Source organism: Heterocephalus glaber, unplaced genomic scaffold (assembly GCF_053883595.1).
Source record: "Heterocephalus glaber isolate CG9 unplaced genomic scaffold, H.glaber_assembly_v1.0 deba00000594, whole genome shotgun sequence".
NCBI classification, from domain to species: Eukaryota; Metazoa; Chordata; class Mammalia; order Rodentia; family Bathyergidae; genus Heterocephalus; species Heterocephalus glaber.
Genome location: NW_028258151.1, coordinates 13,184,844 through 13,199,513, shown reverse-complemented (window position 1 = coordinate 13,199,513; position 14,670 = coordinate 13,184,844). Strand labels below are relative to the sequence as shown.

Sequence of the window (14,670 nt, the reverse complement as noted above, 5' to 3'; positions counted from 1 at the left end):
ATTTTTGTGGATTTTTCTTTTCATTTCTCGGGTAAATACCAAAGAGTACAATTGCTAGGTCATATGATAAGTATATATGTAAGTTTCTAAACTTAAACTATGATTTAGTATGTACAAATAATATCCAGAGTGGCTGTGTTATTTTATATTCCTATCAGCAATGTATGAGAGTTCTCGTTGCTCATCTTTACAAGCATTTGATCTTGTCAGTCCTTTGAATTTTAGTCCTCTGAGAATGAAATACTATTTTATTATGGTTTTATTTTGTATTTCTCTGATGACTAATAATCTTGAGCACTTTTTCATGTTCTTATTGCACATTTTTATATTTTTCTTTGAAAAGCATCTCTTTAATTTTCCATATTTTAAAGATGTGGGGGTTTTTGTGGGTTATCAAAAATACTTTATGCAATACTTTAGATACAAGCCTTTCTTTTTGTTAGATATAAAACCAAGTCTGTTACCTTTTTATTTTTTATGTATGTTCTGTGCCACTGATTTTCAGTAGTGTCATTTTTGTTCTTTATTAATTCCATTGGAGGTTTAAATTATGTCATTGTAACATTTCAGTCCTTCATTTAAAAAAGATCTCTTTTCTATCTTTTGATTTCAATTTGTTATACTTAACATTTGAGCCTGTTATCTTCTCATGGTTTTTTATTATTATTCATAGAAGTTATATCTTCTTGTATGATAACAAAAGTGCCAGTTTCCTAGATCGGTTTTGGTTTCTGTAGTAAATTTATTTCCAAGGCTTCTTCCTGATTCTTTAGAATGATGTCTGCTTTCACTTTTATCCTTCAGGACTTTATCTTCCCACAGTGTTCATACCTTTCTTCCTCAGATAGTATAAAGTTTGTTGGTTTCTCTTAGCTCCATTCACTGTCCACCTGTAGCTGAAACCCCTTGGTTCAACAGAGGGAAGGTTGACTTACATATACACAGCTCATTTATCCAGACTATATTGTTTTGTTGGCAGTTGTCTAGTCAAGTTCTGCTAGACTCATGTGGGGTCTTTCTCTGCCCTCTCTTTCATTCCCTGACATGTGGAATTGATTGAGCACATGCCACATTGCAGTCTCATACAGATGCTTATATCTAGAGTTTTCCAGCCCATTGCAGTTTCCTGGTGATAACTACACCTCCCAGGATGCTATGTGGTTGTCTCCACTCCTCTTCACTTCGCCCGTAACTTTCTCATTCATGGTTTGGCCCTAAGATGTAAGGCCTTGTGTTTAGCAGTGGTTTTAAAGTATCATTTGAGTATCATTTTTCTTTTCAGAGAGAAAAAGAATCTCATAATTCACCAGGGCTGATTTAAATTATTAATATCAGAATGATATTTTCAAAACTACGAGCTAAGACTAGATATAAACTCTGTGTGCTTTTAACTCTTATAAACTTATAAAGCTAAAATAAAATTATAGGGCCAGGGATTTAGCTCTGTGGCACTGCACCTGCCTCACAAGTGCGAAGTCCTGAGTTCGATCCCTGGTACCAAAAATTTAACTGAAATTGCCCCATATAATACAAGTGTAGTACTGACAGCTCTGTGTAGGATTTTATTTTTTGAGGTTAAACTCCTATCTTACCTGTACTACATGATGAGCCACTTCATCATTTTACTTCTCTCTGCTATAACACTTTTGCTTACACAGCATGCTGCGATGTCTTTTAGCCTATATTCAGACATAAGCATCATCCTTATGTTCTTTTCAGTATCTCTCAATAATTATAGCTATCCCTACAAGTTCCTGTGCAGTGGTACACACTGATGCAGATGGGAACTCTGAAATCATTTGGCAATACTCACTTATGTCTGCATGATTTCAGGGGTCAGCATATTATAGCCCACTGGCCAGATCCAGCCCACTGCTTGTTTTTATAAATGAAGTTATCTTGGATCAGAGTCATTGTCTAGAGCTGCTTGCCTGCTAAAGTAGCACTGTTGACTATTTTCAAGAAAGGCCTACAAATCCTAAAATATTTGCTACCTAGCCCTTTTCAGAAAAAAGTGTCCTGACCTCAAGCATATCTGTCTTATTGTTGGTCTGTCTACCTATTTGAAGATCATCATCAAAAAATTAAAAGAAGAATTAACCCTAAAATTTTAATGGAAATTGTTATACTTCCAAGAATATTTCTGTGGGCCTTTTTTTGCCCTCAGAATTACCAGTTGAGGGCAGAGTTAAAATGAAGTGGATGCTAACTGGGATTTGCTTATGTTCATATACCTACACCTCATATGATCTCACAGAACAGACTTTATCCCTTCAAACTGAGGAAGGATTGAACTGGACAAGGAGAAAGAACACAGAACTGCAGTTTCTTTTACAGGCCCTCAGCTGGGGTTTATCAGAGGACAACCAGGAAATACTACTAATAAAGCTCTATGCCAGAATCTAAAGTGGCTGAGCTGAGGATGGAATAATGTCTACAAATGTGTCTACACTCCATAGAGAGAAAGGGTATGTGGATGCAGGATGTTGCTACTTCCTTTTGAGCCATGTTTTCTAGATTGGTAGATTGGTCTCATAGGACCCCCGCTCTATTGTACACAATGTCCTTTAAAACGATGAGCTGTCCTTGAAAACACCATCGACAAATCCCAGACCAGCAAGTCACAGTTTCCATCATAGTGACACATCATCAGCCTGATTATTTTCTGGGCACCAGCTGATTTCCCGAAAGAAGCAAAACACCTGGGAGCAGATAACAGCAACAGAAATGACAGGAGCCCTTCGGCAGAGAAGAGAAATGAGAAGAGGACCTTGGAGCCTTTTCTGCATGAAGAAAATCATTCCTTCTAACTGCTTTTAAAAGGAAAGCTAATGGTTTGGGCTATAGGGTAGTGACCATCATAAGAATTTCATTAGCTAAGTAGTCGTTCTCCTTTTTTCAAGAAAGCTAAGTCAAGGCCATAGATTTAGATTACTTGTTTGACTCATTTATTATTCAGCTTCCTCAGCATAGAGCCATTTGGGCAGCAGTTTTATCCTGTGTGTTATTGTCAGCCTGTATTCCCTGCCCAAATGCAGCCAAACTATTGCAAACAGAGACCCATTGCCCAGAATAATGCTTTTATATGCCAAGTGCTCAAAAATGTATTTGCTGAGTACATGTGGTCTGTGTAATCAGACAAAAGTAATATGTTAATGAAGTAAACATTTAAAATCACTACTAATAGTGACAACAATTATTTCAGGGTAGGGCCAGGGATTTAGCTCAGTGGCACTGTGCCTGCCTTGCAATCGTAAGGTCCTGAGTTTGATCCCCAGTAACAAAAAAACCCAAAAACAAACAAACAAAAAACCCAATTATTTCAGGGTCATTTCTTTTAGTTATGCTGTGAATTTGAGTTTATCCCTTTTCTCTAGCCTCAGTAAATTTTGAAAGAAAAAATTGATTCAGTATATTATGTTTTTCTGGTAATTTTTTGATTAGTTTTATTTTTACAGAATCTCATTTAGCATACTCCTACTTTTTGGAAAAATAAATTACTCAGCTTCTGTTTTTTGTAGAAATCCTCAAGAAGATGAGGATAAGACTGTCTCAGCTCCTTCTAAATGAAAGAGGAAAAGGATATGAACAAGTGAAAGAGGTTAAAAACTACATGTGCCCTTGAATAGGATCTGATTTCATTTTTCTTTGTAAAACTGTAGACATTACTTCATTTTGGGCAAAATGCTACTTTCTGGCCTGCCCAATAGATGATTTCTCTGACATTCTCTTTCTCCTGACTGTGTGGGAAATTCCAAGAAAAAGCCATGATTTCAGAGTTGACCCTCCTGTGTGCAATTTAAAGCCAACTTTTCTTCCCTCTTGATGGCTCAAAGTGAGCAATACTATTTAGACTGCTCCCACAGTATGCAACCAGGAATTACATAGAAGGAAATGGTAAATTAAAAGGTATTTAGGAATGGTTATGATTAAGTGTTTTCCCCACAAAGAAAAAATGCAAAGTAGAGAAAGCTCCTTGTTTCTATAACTGGAAACTATATTCTGGGTTAGTATGAATACATACATGTGTTTTTAAGGGGTAAGAGTACAGAGTAAATGCATTTGTCTTTTCCCACTGTGTAGATGTTGCTGAGGAGCCAGGACTGTGTTCTGCTGTTATATCGCTTATAAGGTCTCGTGCAATGCCTTGTACTTTTAAAATCTTTGTCAGTTAATTCTGATGTTTTGTGATTTGTTGTTGACTAGTTCTTGCTTGTCCTGAACTTACCACATACAGCATATGTAGAAGTCATCATGATTTCTTCTGGACAGAGAAGATTTCAGTAGACCATGTAGACCAATAACATGTACATACCAGTTATTTCTGGGGATTCTGGCTTGGACTTGACATTTATAGACACATGTTCTTTTGAATAAAGTGCTTCAGTTTACCTGTGACTCTCTGGAGCAGTACACTTTGGTGTTCAGTCCACTCATGCGTTTTATACTGAAGTTTCAGAGCCAGTCATGCATCTTAGACCAGAATGTCCAGGGAGACATGGAACAACAAGGCTGGTGCAGTATGTCCCTCTAGGGAAACCTCCTAACTCACAGAACTGTTTGTGTTCTCACTTCAGTAGGTGGCGCTCTTTTACCTAGTTCACACGAAGATCTTGAAGGGTGTTCTCTCCTGGGCCTCCCACACCCAGAACGTTCAGTGTGGCAGGGGCAGAAACCGGATTAATGCTTGTGAAGCTGTGGCCTGACCTGGCACATCACCCTGCCCAGGGTTTACCAGCCCACGGCATCTTACTGTCTTCATTGCTCTGGTGCCAGTTACAACCCTTGAGCAATAGTGGAGAAGAACTAATGAAAGACAGTCATGCCATGGACGTTGAAGAGAGTGGCACTAGCTCATAACACCAGAATGTGTAGATCAGCATCTCAAAAGTAGTGGTAGAAAGAAAGCTAGGGTTTGCTGAAAGACCCAAGCACTGGAGAAAGAGGCTGAGAACAGCTAAATGGGAGGGAAGTTTTCCCTCTCTGTTATGTATATATTATAATCATGTATGTGCATGTATAATACATATTTTAAAGTATATAATATATACATTGTATATGGTATGTCAATATACGCTCACAAATACACACATCCCTATACATATTGTCAGATATCTGTAATTTGTGATATAGTCATTCCAAAATAATCCTAACGTGGGATAGTTTGAGCAAGAAGCTCTGAAAGAAGACATTATAGCTAAAGAAAGAATCTTGAGATAGAAAAGAAGCAGGGGCTATGGCAGGATTGAGGAAAGAAATCTGATATATGCTAAATAAAAGCATGTATCAATTTGGTGTTTCTGAATGCTTCCTGCTGTTTGTCTGATTTATAGTGGTAAGGTTAAAAAGGTACATGGATATTCTTAATAGCAGGAATTTATGTGCCTGCTTTAATTTTCAGTGAAAATAATAATTCTTCAAATACATGAAGTTCTATGAGATGCTTAACTTTCCAAGGATAAGTAACCTCCCTTTGCCTCTAAAGAAGCGAGATGGTATATGTATGTGGTTGTGGCAGTGCTTTGGGATTTTGTTGAGTGGTTTACCCAAGTGTGTTAGACTTGACTTTCCATACATCTTGTATTTAATTGCTGTTCGTAGGCATGACTGATGGGGAAAGATGAGTACAACATCTTGATTTTTCTTCTCTTAGGTTTTTTCCTTTTATAAAAATATTCTCAAATAATTAGCAAAGTTTTCATAAGTTTAGGATACAAAGTTTTCTCTTTCCCATGCATATGACATCATGTTCTTCCTTTTTCTCTTGTCACTGATGAATTTCCTCTCCCTTCTTTGGAAGATGGAATCTTCAGAATTATTCAGAGAACAGTTTTTAAGAAGAGTGAATGAAAAAAAAATTGTTCTAACAGTCTTGAGTCATGACACTTATTTTCAAAATTAAATTTTTAAAATGTTTTACATTTATTTATTTAGTAGTGTTGTGGATTGAACTCAGGGCCTTGTGCATTCTAGGCAAGTGCCTCACTGCTAAGTTACACTTCTGGCCAAAACTAAATTTTAAGCTGTCTCTTGTGATTTGAAAGTTGACCCATTTCAAATCGTGTTATATCTGCAAAAACCTAAGTCATCTTTAAGAAAATTGGAATTCTGTTTTGGAGATGAAAATGTATATTTGGATCTTACAGTGGTTGCTATTGTGATTGTAAGAACAGTATCTCATATAACACATCTGTGTCCCTAGTAAGACAGTTGAAATATGAGTTTTTCCCCCTAAATAAGTTCTAATTTGGGAAAATGGTTGAGGGGTGTTGCAAACTCTGATCCCTCCCTCTCTCCCTCCCTCCCCTCACCACCTCCTTGTAGAATTGGTGCTTGAACCAAGGGCTTTGTGCATGCTGGGAAAAGGTTCTGTCACTAAGCTATATCCACAGCCCTCTGATGTCTTCTTCAAGGCGTCTGAAGTCTATTGTTTCAGAATCTGTGCAGAAGGGAGGGCAAGCTGGTGGCTCCTCCAGCCTGCACATTTAGAGAGCCTCTGGGCCCCTTCCTACTCCAACCCCCCCACCCCCACCTCTGTCTTTTAGCCTTACTAATGAATCCAAGTCTGGCTGTGAAATCATCCAGGGGTGTGATGGGCTTCTGGCTTCTGCAGAGGAATAACTCTGTTAATTCAAGTATACCATGTTCTCTTTGTTTTGCAACTGATATAGTGGGGGAGCCTAGTGCAAGTGGGTTGAATCAAAAAGGAAAATGAAGGCATTCACTGTTCTATTGAGGATGGCTCATTTAAAGTAAACACCATTTAAATAGTCTCCAAATGGTCCATTCTATATGAAGTCATACTGCATGCCCCCTCAGGGCTGTCATTCTCCTTTAAATGGACTGCTTTGTGTGTGCTGTGTTTTAATGCCGTTCAACCTTAAACCCCATATGTGGGCCTCATCAGGTCACACGTTTTGGTGCACATGTGGCAGCCATACCTCCAAACATCCATTGCCTCTGCCTCTAGAAATCCACTCTGAGCAACAGGGAGAGGCAGCTATGAAAATGAGCGCTTGCAAATGATAAGGTGATGACAACAATGATGATGACAAAGACATACTAACTATATGCCAAGTACTATGCCTAGTGATTTCTATATAGATTTCCTAGATTAACCCTCATATAAACCTATGAGATAGATACTGTGATTATTCCCCAGTTACACATGAGGAATCTGATGCATATAGAGATTAAGTAACATACCCAAACTGGTGAGTGTGGAGCAAGGATTAAACTTAGGGTGCTCAGAGCTAGAACCCAACCCATGGACATACTCAAAAGAAATCAACTCTCATCAATTCTCTTTTCGAGGTAGGCTTATTGCAAACAATAGACAATCCAGAAACGATTTCTGTCTGTCTTTAAAGTGTATGCTCTGATTTCTGGGGCAATATTTCCGCTCCATTATTTGCATTTTTTGTAGGTTGATTTGAAGTTGAGATAGGTGTTCCCTGTCCCAGTGGGCAGTCTTCATGCAAGATTGGACTCAGTGGCATAATCCATGAACAGACAACTCAAAGAGACTTTTCTACCAAATGAGAATACTGGAAATGTCCTCCTCACAGTAGTGAACTAATAAAAGCCTTTTTACAGCACTAGAAGCGACCCCTGATCTCAGCCTTGGTTTGGGCATTCATCCAGGATGAGGGCAGGAGCTCAGGCCCAGACACTTCTGAGAAGCTTCTTCCTGAGAAACACTGGATTGATCAGGGCCTTTGGGAGTTGGGTTCCTGGCTGGTTCCTAAGGGCCCAGTCAATTGACCTTTCCCTGTTTGACTATCACTTGGTAGCCAAGAAAATAGTTTTTAGGGCCAGGGATTTAGCTCAGTGGTTTCGCTGCCTGCTGCGCAAGCGCAAGGACAGGAGTTCGATCCCCGGTACCAAAAAAAAAAAAAAGTTTTTGTTTTAAAAGCTTAATAAACGAGTTTATTTCAAATGAGCTCTACTAAGTAGAATTTAGGAATCTAAGAAAATTAAACAATCCTGTGTGCCATATACAAAGAAATAATCTTTAGCATTCAAAATATGGATACATTTCCCCACAAGACCATTCTTTCCATTATTTCACATCAGAGAAGACCATGGGGAACAATGACAGTTGTTGGACTCAATTTAGGATGTGTTATTGCTTTTGTTATCTCTCTCCCAAATTTCAGATAATTTAAGATTCTTGCTTTTTAATTTTTTTATTTTTGCATATCTTCATTCATTTTCCCTGCTACATCCCATTGTGTCTTCTAGTGCCCTCCCCATATCACTCTCAGTGCACAGGCATTTTTCTGATAAAGGTGGTAAGACACAATGTGATAGGGCACTCTGGATTCTTGGTGACCTTGTCCAGGTATCTAACGGTTACCTCTTATTCCAGTCACATTCTTTTCTTTTTTTTTTGGTACTGGGGATCAAACTTGGGACCTTGCACTTGCGAGGCAGACGGCGGCACCACTGAGCTAAACCCCCAGCCCAAAATTTCTTCTAATTTTTTTTTTTTTTTTTGGTACCGGGGATTGAACTCGGGACCTTGTGCTTGTGAGGCAGGCGGCGAAACCTAGTCATATTGTTTTCTTCTGGAAGTAGTTTCAGTTCCTGCTGTTTTCATAAGTCCCATCTTGTCCATAGATTAGATGGATGATGTGGAGAACCAGACAGGCAGCAGAAAATCAGATCGAAACTTCAAAATGAGGTAGGGAGAAAGCCTATGCCCATAGTGCAGAGTGTGTGCATTGTTTCATTCTTAAAAGGATTTCCTAATAGCTGGTGCCTGCTCCTTATCTAAATTGCTTTTTCCTTCTGAGTTATCCTGTATCTTTTTACTAGTACCCTAGGACTAAAAATGTTGCTCCTTTTCTGTTAAGACCACCTTTTAATGGGCTGGGGATGTAGCTCAGAGGCACAGCACTTGCCTGGCAAACATGAGGTCTTGAGTTTGATCCCTGGTACAAAAAAAAAAAAATCACCTTTTAATTCATTGACCTGGTTTATTTTAACTGTTTCATTAAAAATGTAGTATTTAGGGGCTGGGGATTTAGCTCAGTGGTTCTGCCGCCTGCTTTGCAGGCACAAGGTCCCGAGTTTGATTCCCAGTTAAAAAAAAAAAAAGTGTATATATATATATATATATATATATATATATATTGTATATATATATATATATATATAATATTTAAACAGTCAAATAATTCTGTTGAGTTTATTATACTTCTTCCCCTAATAGCAGTCCTCTGTACCCATCCTCTTGACCCTTTTTCCTGCTTCTGAAACAATTGCTATTTTACTTCTTTTGGGTGATTATTTGATGTTTTTCTCTATGTTCAATGAGATGCTTATTTGTTCAGGGTTGGTCTTCCCACTGTGGTAGGTAAGGATTTAGCTCACCTCCCCCAACTCCCTCATACAGGTAAGTACCTACCTTCCTAAAATCCTTTCTTCTCAATGTAGTTAACACCATGATGGTGATTAAATTGGCATCCTGCGTTTATATTATATATGTGTGTGTAAACATGATAATGTTAATATTTCTGCATGTTAGTTTTTTCTTAGAGTTAATGATGTTATTATTTTTTCCCATTGTTTGCTTTCTATGTATTTATCAACTTTAGATACTTTGAAAATTGTTTAAATCTCCTTTCAAGGTACTCAGATCCATCAAGTTTCTCTCAATTTCATCTTTCTGAAACAGTTCCTCCAAGGCTTCCTTCCCTGCCTCAGTGCACTGGTTGCCCTCTCTGCTGGGTACACAGCTCCATCATTCCCAGAGTTCCTTTCCTTCTCGCCTTCCCTGGCTTACCTGTCTTCCTACTTCTTTTTTCAAATATACTTTACATAGTTTGTTAACTTGCAAAGAATATAGTATGTAGAAGGTGAATTTTTTGGAAACTGCACATCTGAAAATATTCTTATATGTATCTTTTCTTTTTCTGTCTCTTTCTGGAACCTTGTAGGATCTTGGCTTTGTTCTCAGGCTGCTAAGTTTCATAATGATGTTTCTTGATATGAGTCAGTTGTACCTGGTGTCCTGGGTTGTTTGGGCCTTTCAGTCTAGAAACTCATGTTGCCTTCAGTTTGGGGCAGTTTTCTTGATTTTTTTCTTCCTGATGGTTTGGTTCCTTCTATCTTCACTGTCATTTTTTTCTGTAGTTTCTATTACTTGTATGTTAGACCTCTTGGACTATTTTTTTCAAATCTTTATGTATTTATCTATTTAGCTCTATTTCTGAAAGATTTCCTTACCTTTATATTTTATACCATTCCTTTTATTGAGCTTTTCTTCTGTTATGTTTTTAATTTTTTTAACTAATGAATCCCCTTTTAAAATACTATACTCTGTTTGTTTTGGGGCTAAAGTCTTGTAATTCTCAATGTTTCTATGTTTGGTGCTTTTTGAATTTCTCTTCTCCCAAGTGACCACTGTCTTCCAAGTTGCTTGTTTCTCTTAGCTTTCTAAAGGTGCCTGGAGGTTTCCTGAGGGACAGGGTAACAGTGCAGACCAGAGGCTCTGAGTGCATAAATAGGTCTGGTCTACTATGAGACTGCCCGTTGGCTGATCATAGGAAACTGCTAACATTAATATCTCTGGGCATCTGTTCTTGAGTGATCAGCTTCCTTCAGTCTCCTGGCTGGGAGGAGGGGGACACAACTTAGCAACTAACATTCTGGGAACCAAGGGGAGATGGCTGGTGGTCTCAGCATCCTATATGCATGTGTTCTGCCTCAACCCGCACACCACAGGGTCCAAAGCCGGGGAGAGTGGTGGGAGATGAAGAAAGATGACAAAGAGACCAAGATTTTTCTTGAAGTTGGGATCAGGTGGAACTATAGCTTGTCAGGTGCTAATGGCTGCCTGGAATACCACGCACTCTTTATTTATAGTGGAAGGCAAACAGGAAGAGAAGGTGGGGCAAATAGTGCTATGTGGCCTACGTGGACTGGGTGGAACATAGTATAGTTGTTTCATGATCGAGGCATGCACAGGAAGGGAACAGGGAAGGATACATAATGTAACTCTCCTGGGGCTATACCATCCAGGGTCTAACCTATGGAGGAGAAAGGGAGTAGGGAGGAGGCAAAGGGTCATCTTACAGGCTCGGCCCATGGCAGCGCTCATCTAGTCTTATTCATTTGTTCTCACCTATACCATCTATTCCCCCATTTCCCCATTCCTCTAGTACAGAAGTCTTCTCTTTTGTTTTCTGAAAAATAAAATTCCTGGTATTTGCCAGGGTCTGTGGGGGATGGACAGATAGCCTAGGTGTAGAGTGGGGGAGGGTGCTCCTGGATCTAGTCACTTCTTAGATGGACATTCATCCAGGTCTGCTTAGTTTAGCACATACTTTACTCTAGACCCTTTTGGGGCTTCTAGAGGGTAAAATGAGGCCGGTTTTATCTTTCCCCTTTGCAGGTCTACTATATTATTTGCCACTCTTCCTTATCTTGTAGCTGTTATCTCCAATTTTATTCTCCCTGCTCATATTGGTTTATGGCTTTAAAAAGAATTCACTTTACTGTCCTTTAATGGGGGTTTTAAAGGGAGGGAAAGGTGGCCCTCTACATTCAAGCCTCCATTTTCACCTGGAAGTCTCACCATTGCTATTTATTTACTGGATTCCCAAAGATATGCATTTTACTGCACCACTTACTAGGAGGTAGTTAATGGAAAAGTAGAAAAATGAAGGAGGTAGATGTGGTTATAGGTTGTCATGTCAGATCCATGTCATGCTTTTATCAAGATTTCTCTACCTGTCCCTTCCCATTTCTTTTTTTTTTTGGTACCAGGGATTGAACTCTGGACCTTGCACTTGCAAGGCAGGCGGCAGAACCACTTTCCTTCCCACTTCTAAGTGGCTTGGGATCTAGGCAGTGATTCTCTTTAAGGATATAGTTTTGCTTCTGGCCCAATAGAAGCTATATACATCACTGGCATGTCTCCAACATCTCTGGACTTGATTGAGAAGTTGAAGGATCTCCTTTTTAAAGAGATAGTCAGCTATAAAGAGAGGGCTCTCAAGAGTGGCCACCCTAGCCAGGCATGGTGGCACATTCCTGTAATCTTAGCACCCTGGGAGGCAAAGGCAGGATTATAAGTTTGAGCTCAGCCTGGAAACTTAGCAAGATCTGTCTCAAAATAAAAAAGGGACTAGGACGTAGCTCAGTATGAAGGCCATGGTAGGGGGGTGGGGTGGGAAGCCACCTGATGTCAGAAGCAGGATGCAACTTACAAGCAAGTTTCAGAGAATGGCTGCCCCTGTGCTAGATTGCCAGCATGCTGCATGTGCCCCTATGTATATCTCCTTCAGTTATATCCTCTTGTGACTTTCAAACTTGAATTTCATCAGAAACTATACTTATTTTTTCTTACATCTTTGTTTCCTATTTTAAATTTTTATTTTTCATTGAGGAATTCCACACTATATTTCTTTAAATCTAAGTTGCTAGAGTTTGAGGATAATAACTAATGACCTTTCTTGTGTTCAGAATTGGTTGATAAAGGAGCCAGGAATATAGAGATCAAAATTCAGCTTTTCCTATTGATTTTCTTTTCCTGGTACCAGGGATCGAACTTAGGACCTTGTGCTTTCGAGGCAGGTGTGGCAGCACTGAGCTAAATCCTTGGCCCTTCCTATTGATTTTTTTTTTTTTTTTTGGCAGTACTGGGGATCGAACTCAAGACCTCGAGCTTGCCAGGCAGGTGTGGTGCCACTTAGCTACATCCCCAGCCCAGTCCTATTGATTTTTAATGATAAAACCACTTTGAAAAATGGCACGTTAGTGTTGCTGGCCAGTGTGGACAGGAATTTGACATCCACTCACTCATCAAATTGAACAATCACAGGCCACTCCCTAGATGTTTAACTCTATAAAATTTAAAGCAAGAAAGAGAATAATAGTTCTTATAAGCAGGTTGAAAGAAATGTGTTACTGTAATCAAATTTCCTGTCATTGGACATTAGGAATGGAGAAATGTGTTTTATAATATAAAGTCATACATATCTTAAGACACATTGTCAATTTATAGCAGATCCTCAAAAATGCTGTTAAATAAGATTATGTGACACATTTAGATTTCAGAAACATTAAAATGATTTTCCCATCTTAGAAGTGAGAGAAGTAGAGTTATACTATAAGTTATCAATTCTTTGTTCCTTTGTGGTTTGGACTAAGTGGGGAGAGTATACCCTCACCCTGGAGTAATCCCACCCCTGTTATAAACTCGTTGGGAGTCCTTGATCCCACTGAATTCTCCACTTCTGTTTTTCATCTGTGTAGTAAGGAGCAGGAGACCAGTTGAACAGATTAAAAGGATGCCCAATTTAAAAAAAAAATTTAAGAGTAAAAATAAAAGCAGGCTCTTTGGGGTAGGAGTATATGGAATCAAGGAAAAGGGGAGGGACGGGAAAGAGGAGATTGAAAATGATCAAGATATGTTACATGTACCAAACCCCCAAAACAGATGTAAATTTCATGTATTATAAACATATGCCAATAAAAAATGTGTATCATAAAAAAAAGGTGAAGGATAGGACCTGAACCTCCATAACTAGTTAGTTTCTGAGTTGGGACTAAAACCCAACCATTTTCTTTCCCTAGTTTCAGTTTTCTGCTATAGCCATTTCAGATAGGCCTGAACTGAGTTCAGGCAAAGTAGCTTAGTTACAGCAAAAAAGTGATCATTTCTTTATTCATTCAGCAAATATCAATTGTGCTTCCCTTTTTTATATCAAATAATATGCCAGGCAATAAGGATGAATAAGACAAGTTCTTGTCTCTCTGGGAATACACCATCTATGTTCTTCCTTGTTGGCAGCTGTGCACGACCACCTACTACATCCCTTTATGTTTAGCTTCACTTGAGGTCTTCAAACTGGTCACTGGAAGACACCAGACCTGTTTGGCTACCTTGAAGCCATCATCTCTCCCCTGTTTTCCCTGTCACCAAGAATTGTGCTCCTTCAGTTAATGTGACCCACCTTTAAGAATGGCCCCTTACCAGTTTATCTCACAAGCTCTTTAAGTGCCTCAAGAAAGGAAACAGAGGGTAAGGTCCAGAGCCATGCACTGGCCTCATTCTGGTTGTTCTCTGTTTGTAGGGTGCTCAAGCTGGCATTACTATGTTACCATGCCGATGCCAGCCTCCACCTTCACAATCGCGGTGGGATGCTGGACAGAAGTAGTGCCCAAGAAGTGGTCGTCAAATGATCTGATGATAGAGAGACCCTTCCCACTTTCTGAGACTGACTGCAGGTATGTGTTTGGGAACTTGCTGAAAAACAAGCACTTGAGGGAGCAGCAGTATGATGCATATCTTCCAGGCTCTGGGAATATGAGTCATCTCTGCTGAGAAACCAAACCAAAATAGGATTCATCAGAGCAGGAAAAGGCTGACCAGGAAGAAAGAAAGTGGAGAGGCAGAAATGTGGGCATGTTGTTTATGTAGAAAGAGAGGAGAAAATAAGTGTATATGAAATCCTCTGTTAAGTCAGGTGAAATATTTTTATGTGTTTGTTTAAAAGAATCCTCAGCTTCACCACTCTCCCTCTTCCTACATCTTTTAACTTTGGTTTTTAGTACTTATCTGCTCAAAAAGAAACTTAATAAAAAGAAGCTGCTCATCTATGTATGGCCTTGTAGGCCACTCCGCCATTTTGGTTCTGGTGACTGCAATTAGCAGTG

General features: G+C 39.1%; 1 protein-coding gene across 32 annotated transcripts in view; it reads left to right on the top strand.

Annotated features, from left to right (window-relative positions):
- Positions 1 to 14,670, top strand: part of Aopep (aminopeptidase O (putative)) — a 418,900-nt gene that overhangs the window by 80,683 nt on the left and 323,547 nt on the right. For all 32 annotated transcript variants that reach the window (XR_015448844.1, XR_015448845.1, XR_015448841.1 and 29 more), the window contains one exon: positions 14,088 to 14,241. Coding sequence is in view for 25 of the 32 variants with exons in the window: in XM_021259370.2 (XP_021115029.1) it covers positions 14,088 to 14,241 (154 nt within the window). In the remaining 7 variants the exon portion in view is untranslated. The remainder of the gene's footprint in view (positions 1 to 14,087; positions 14,242 to 14,670) is intronic.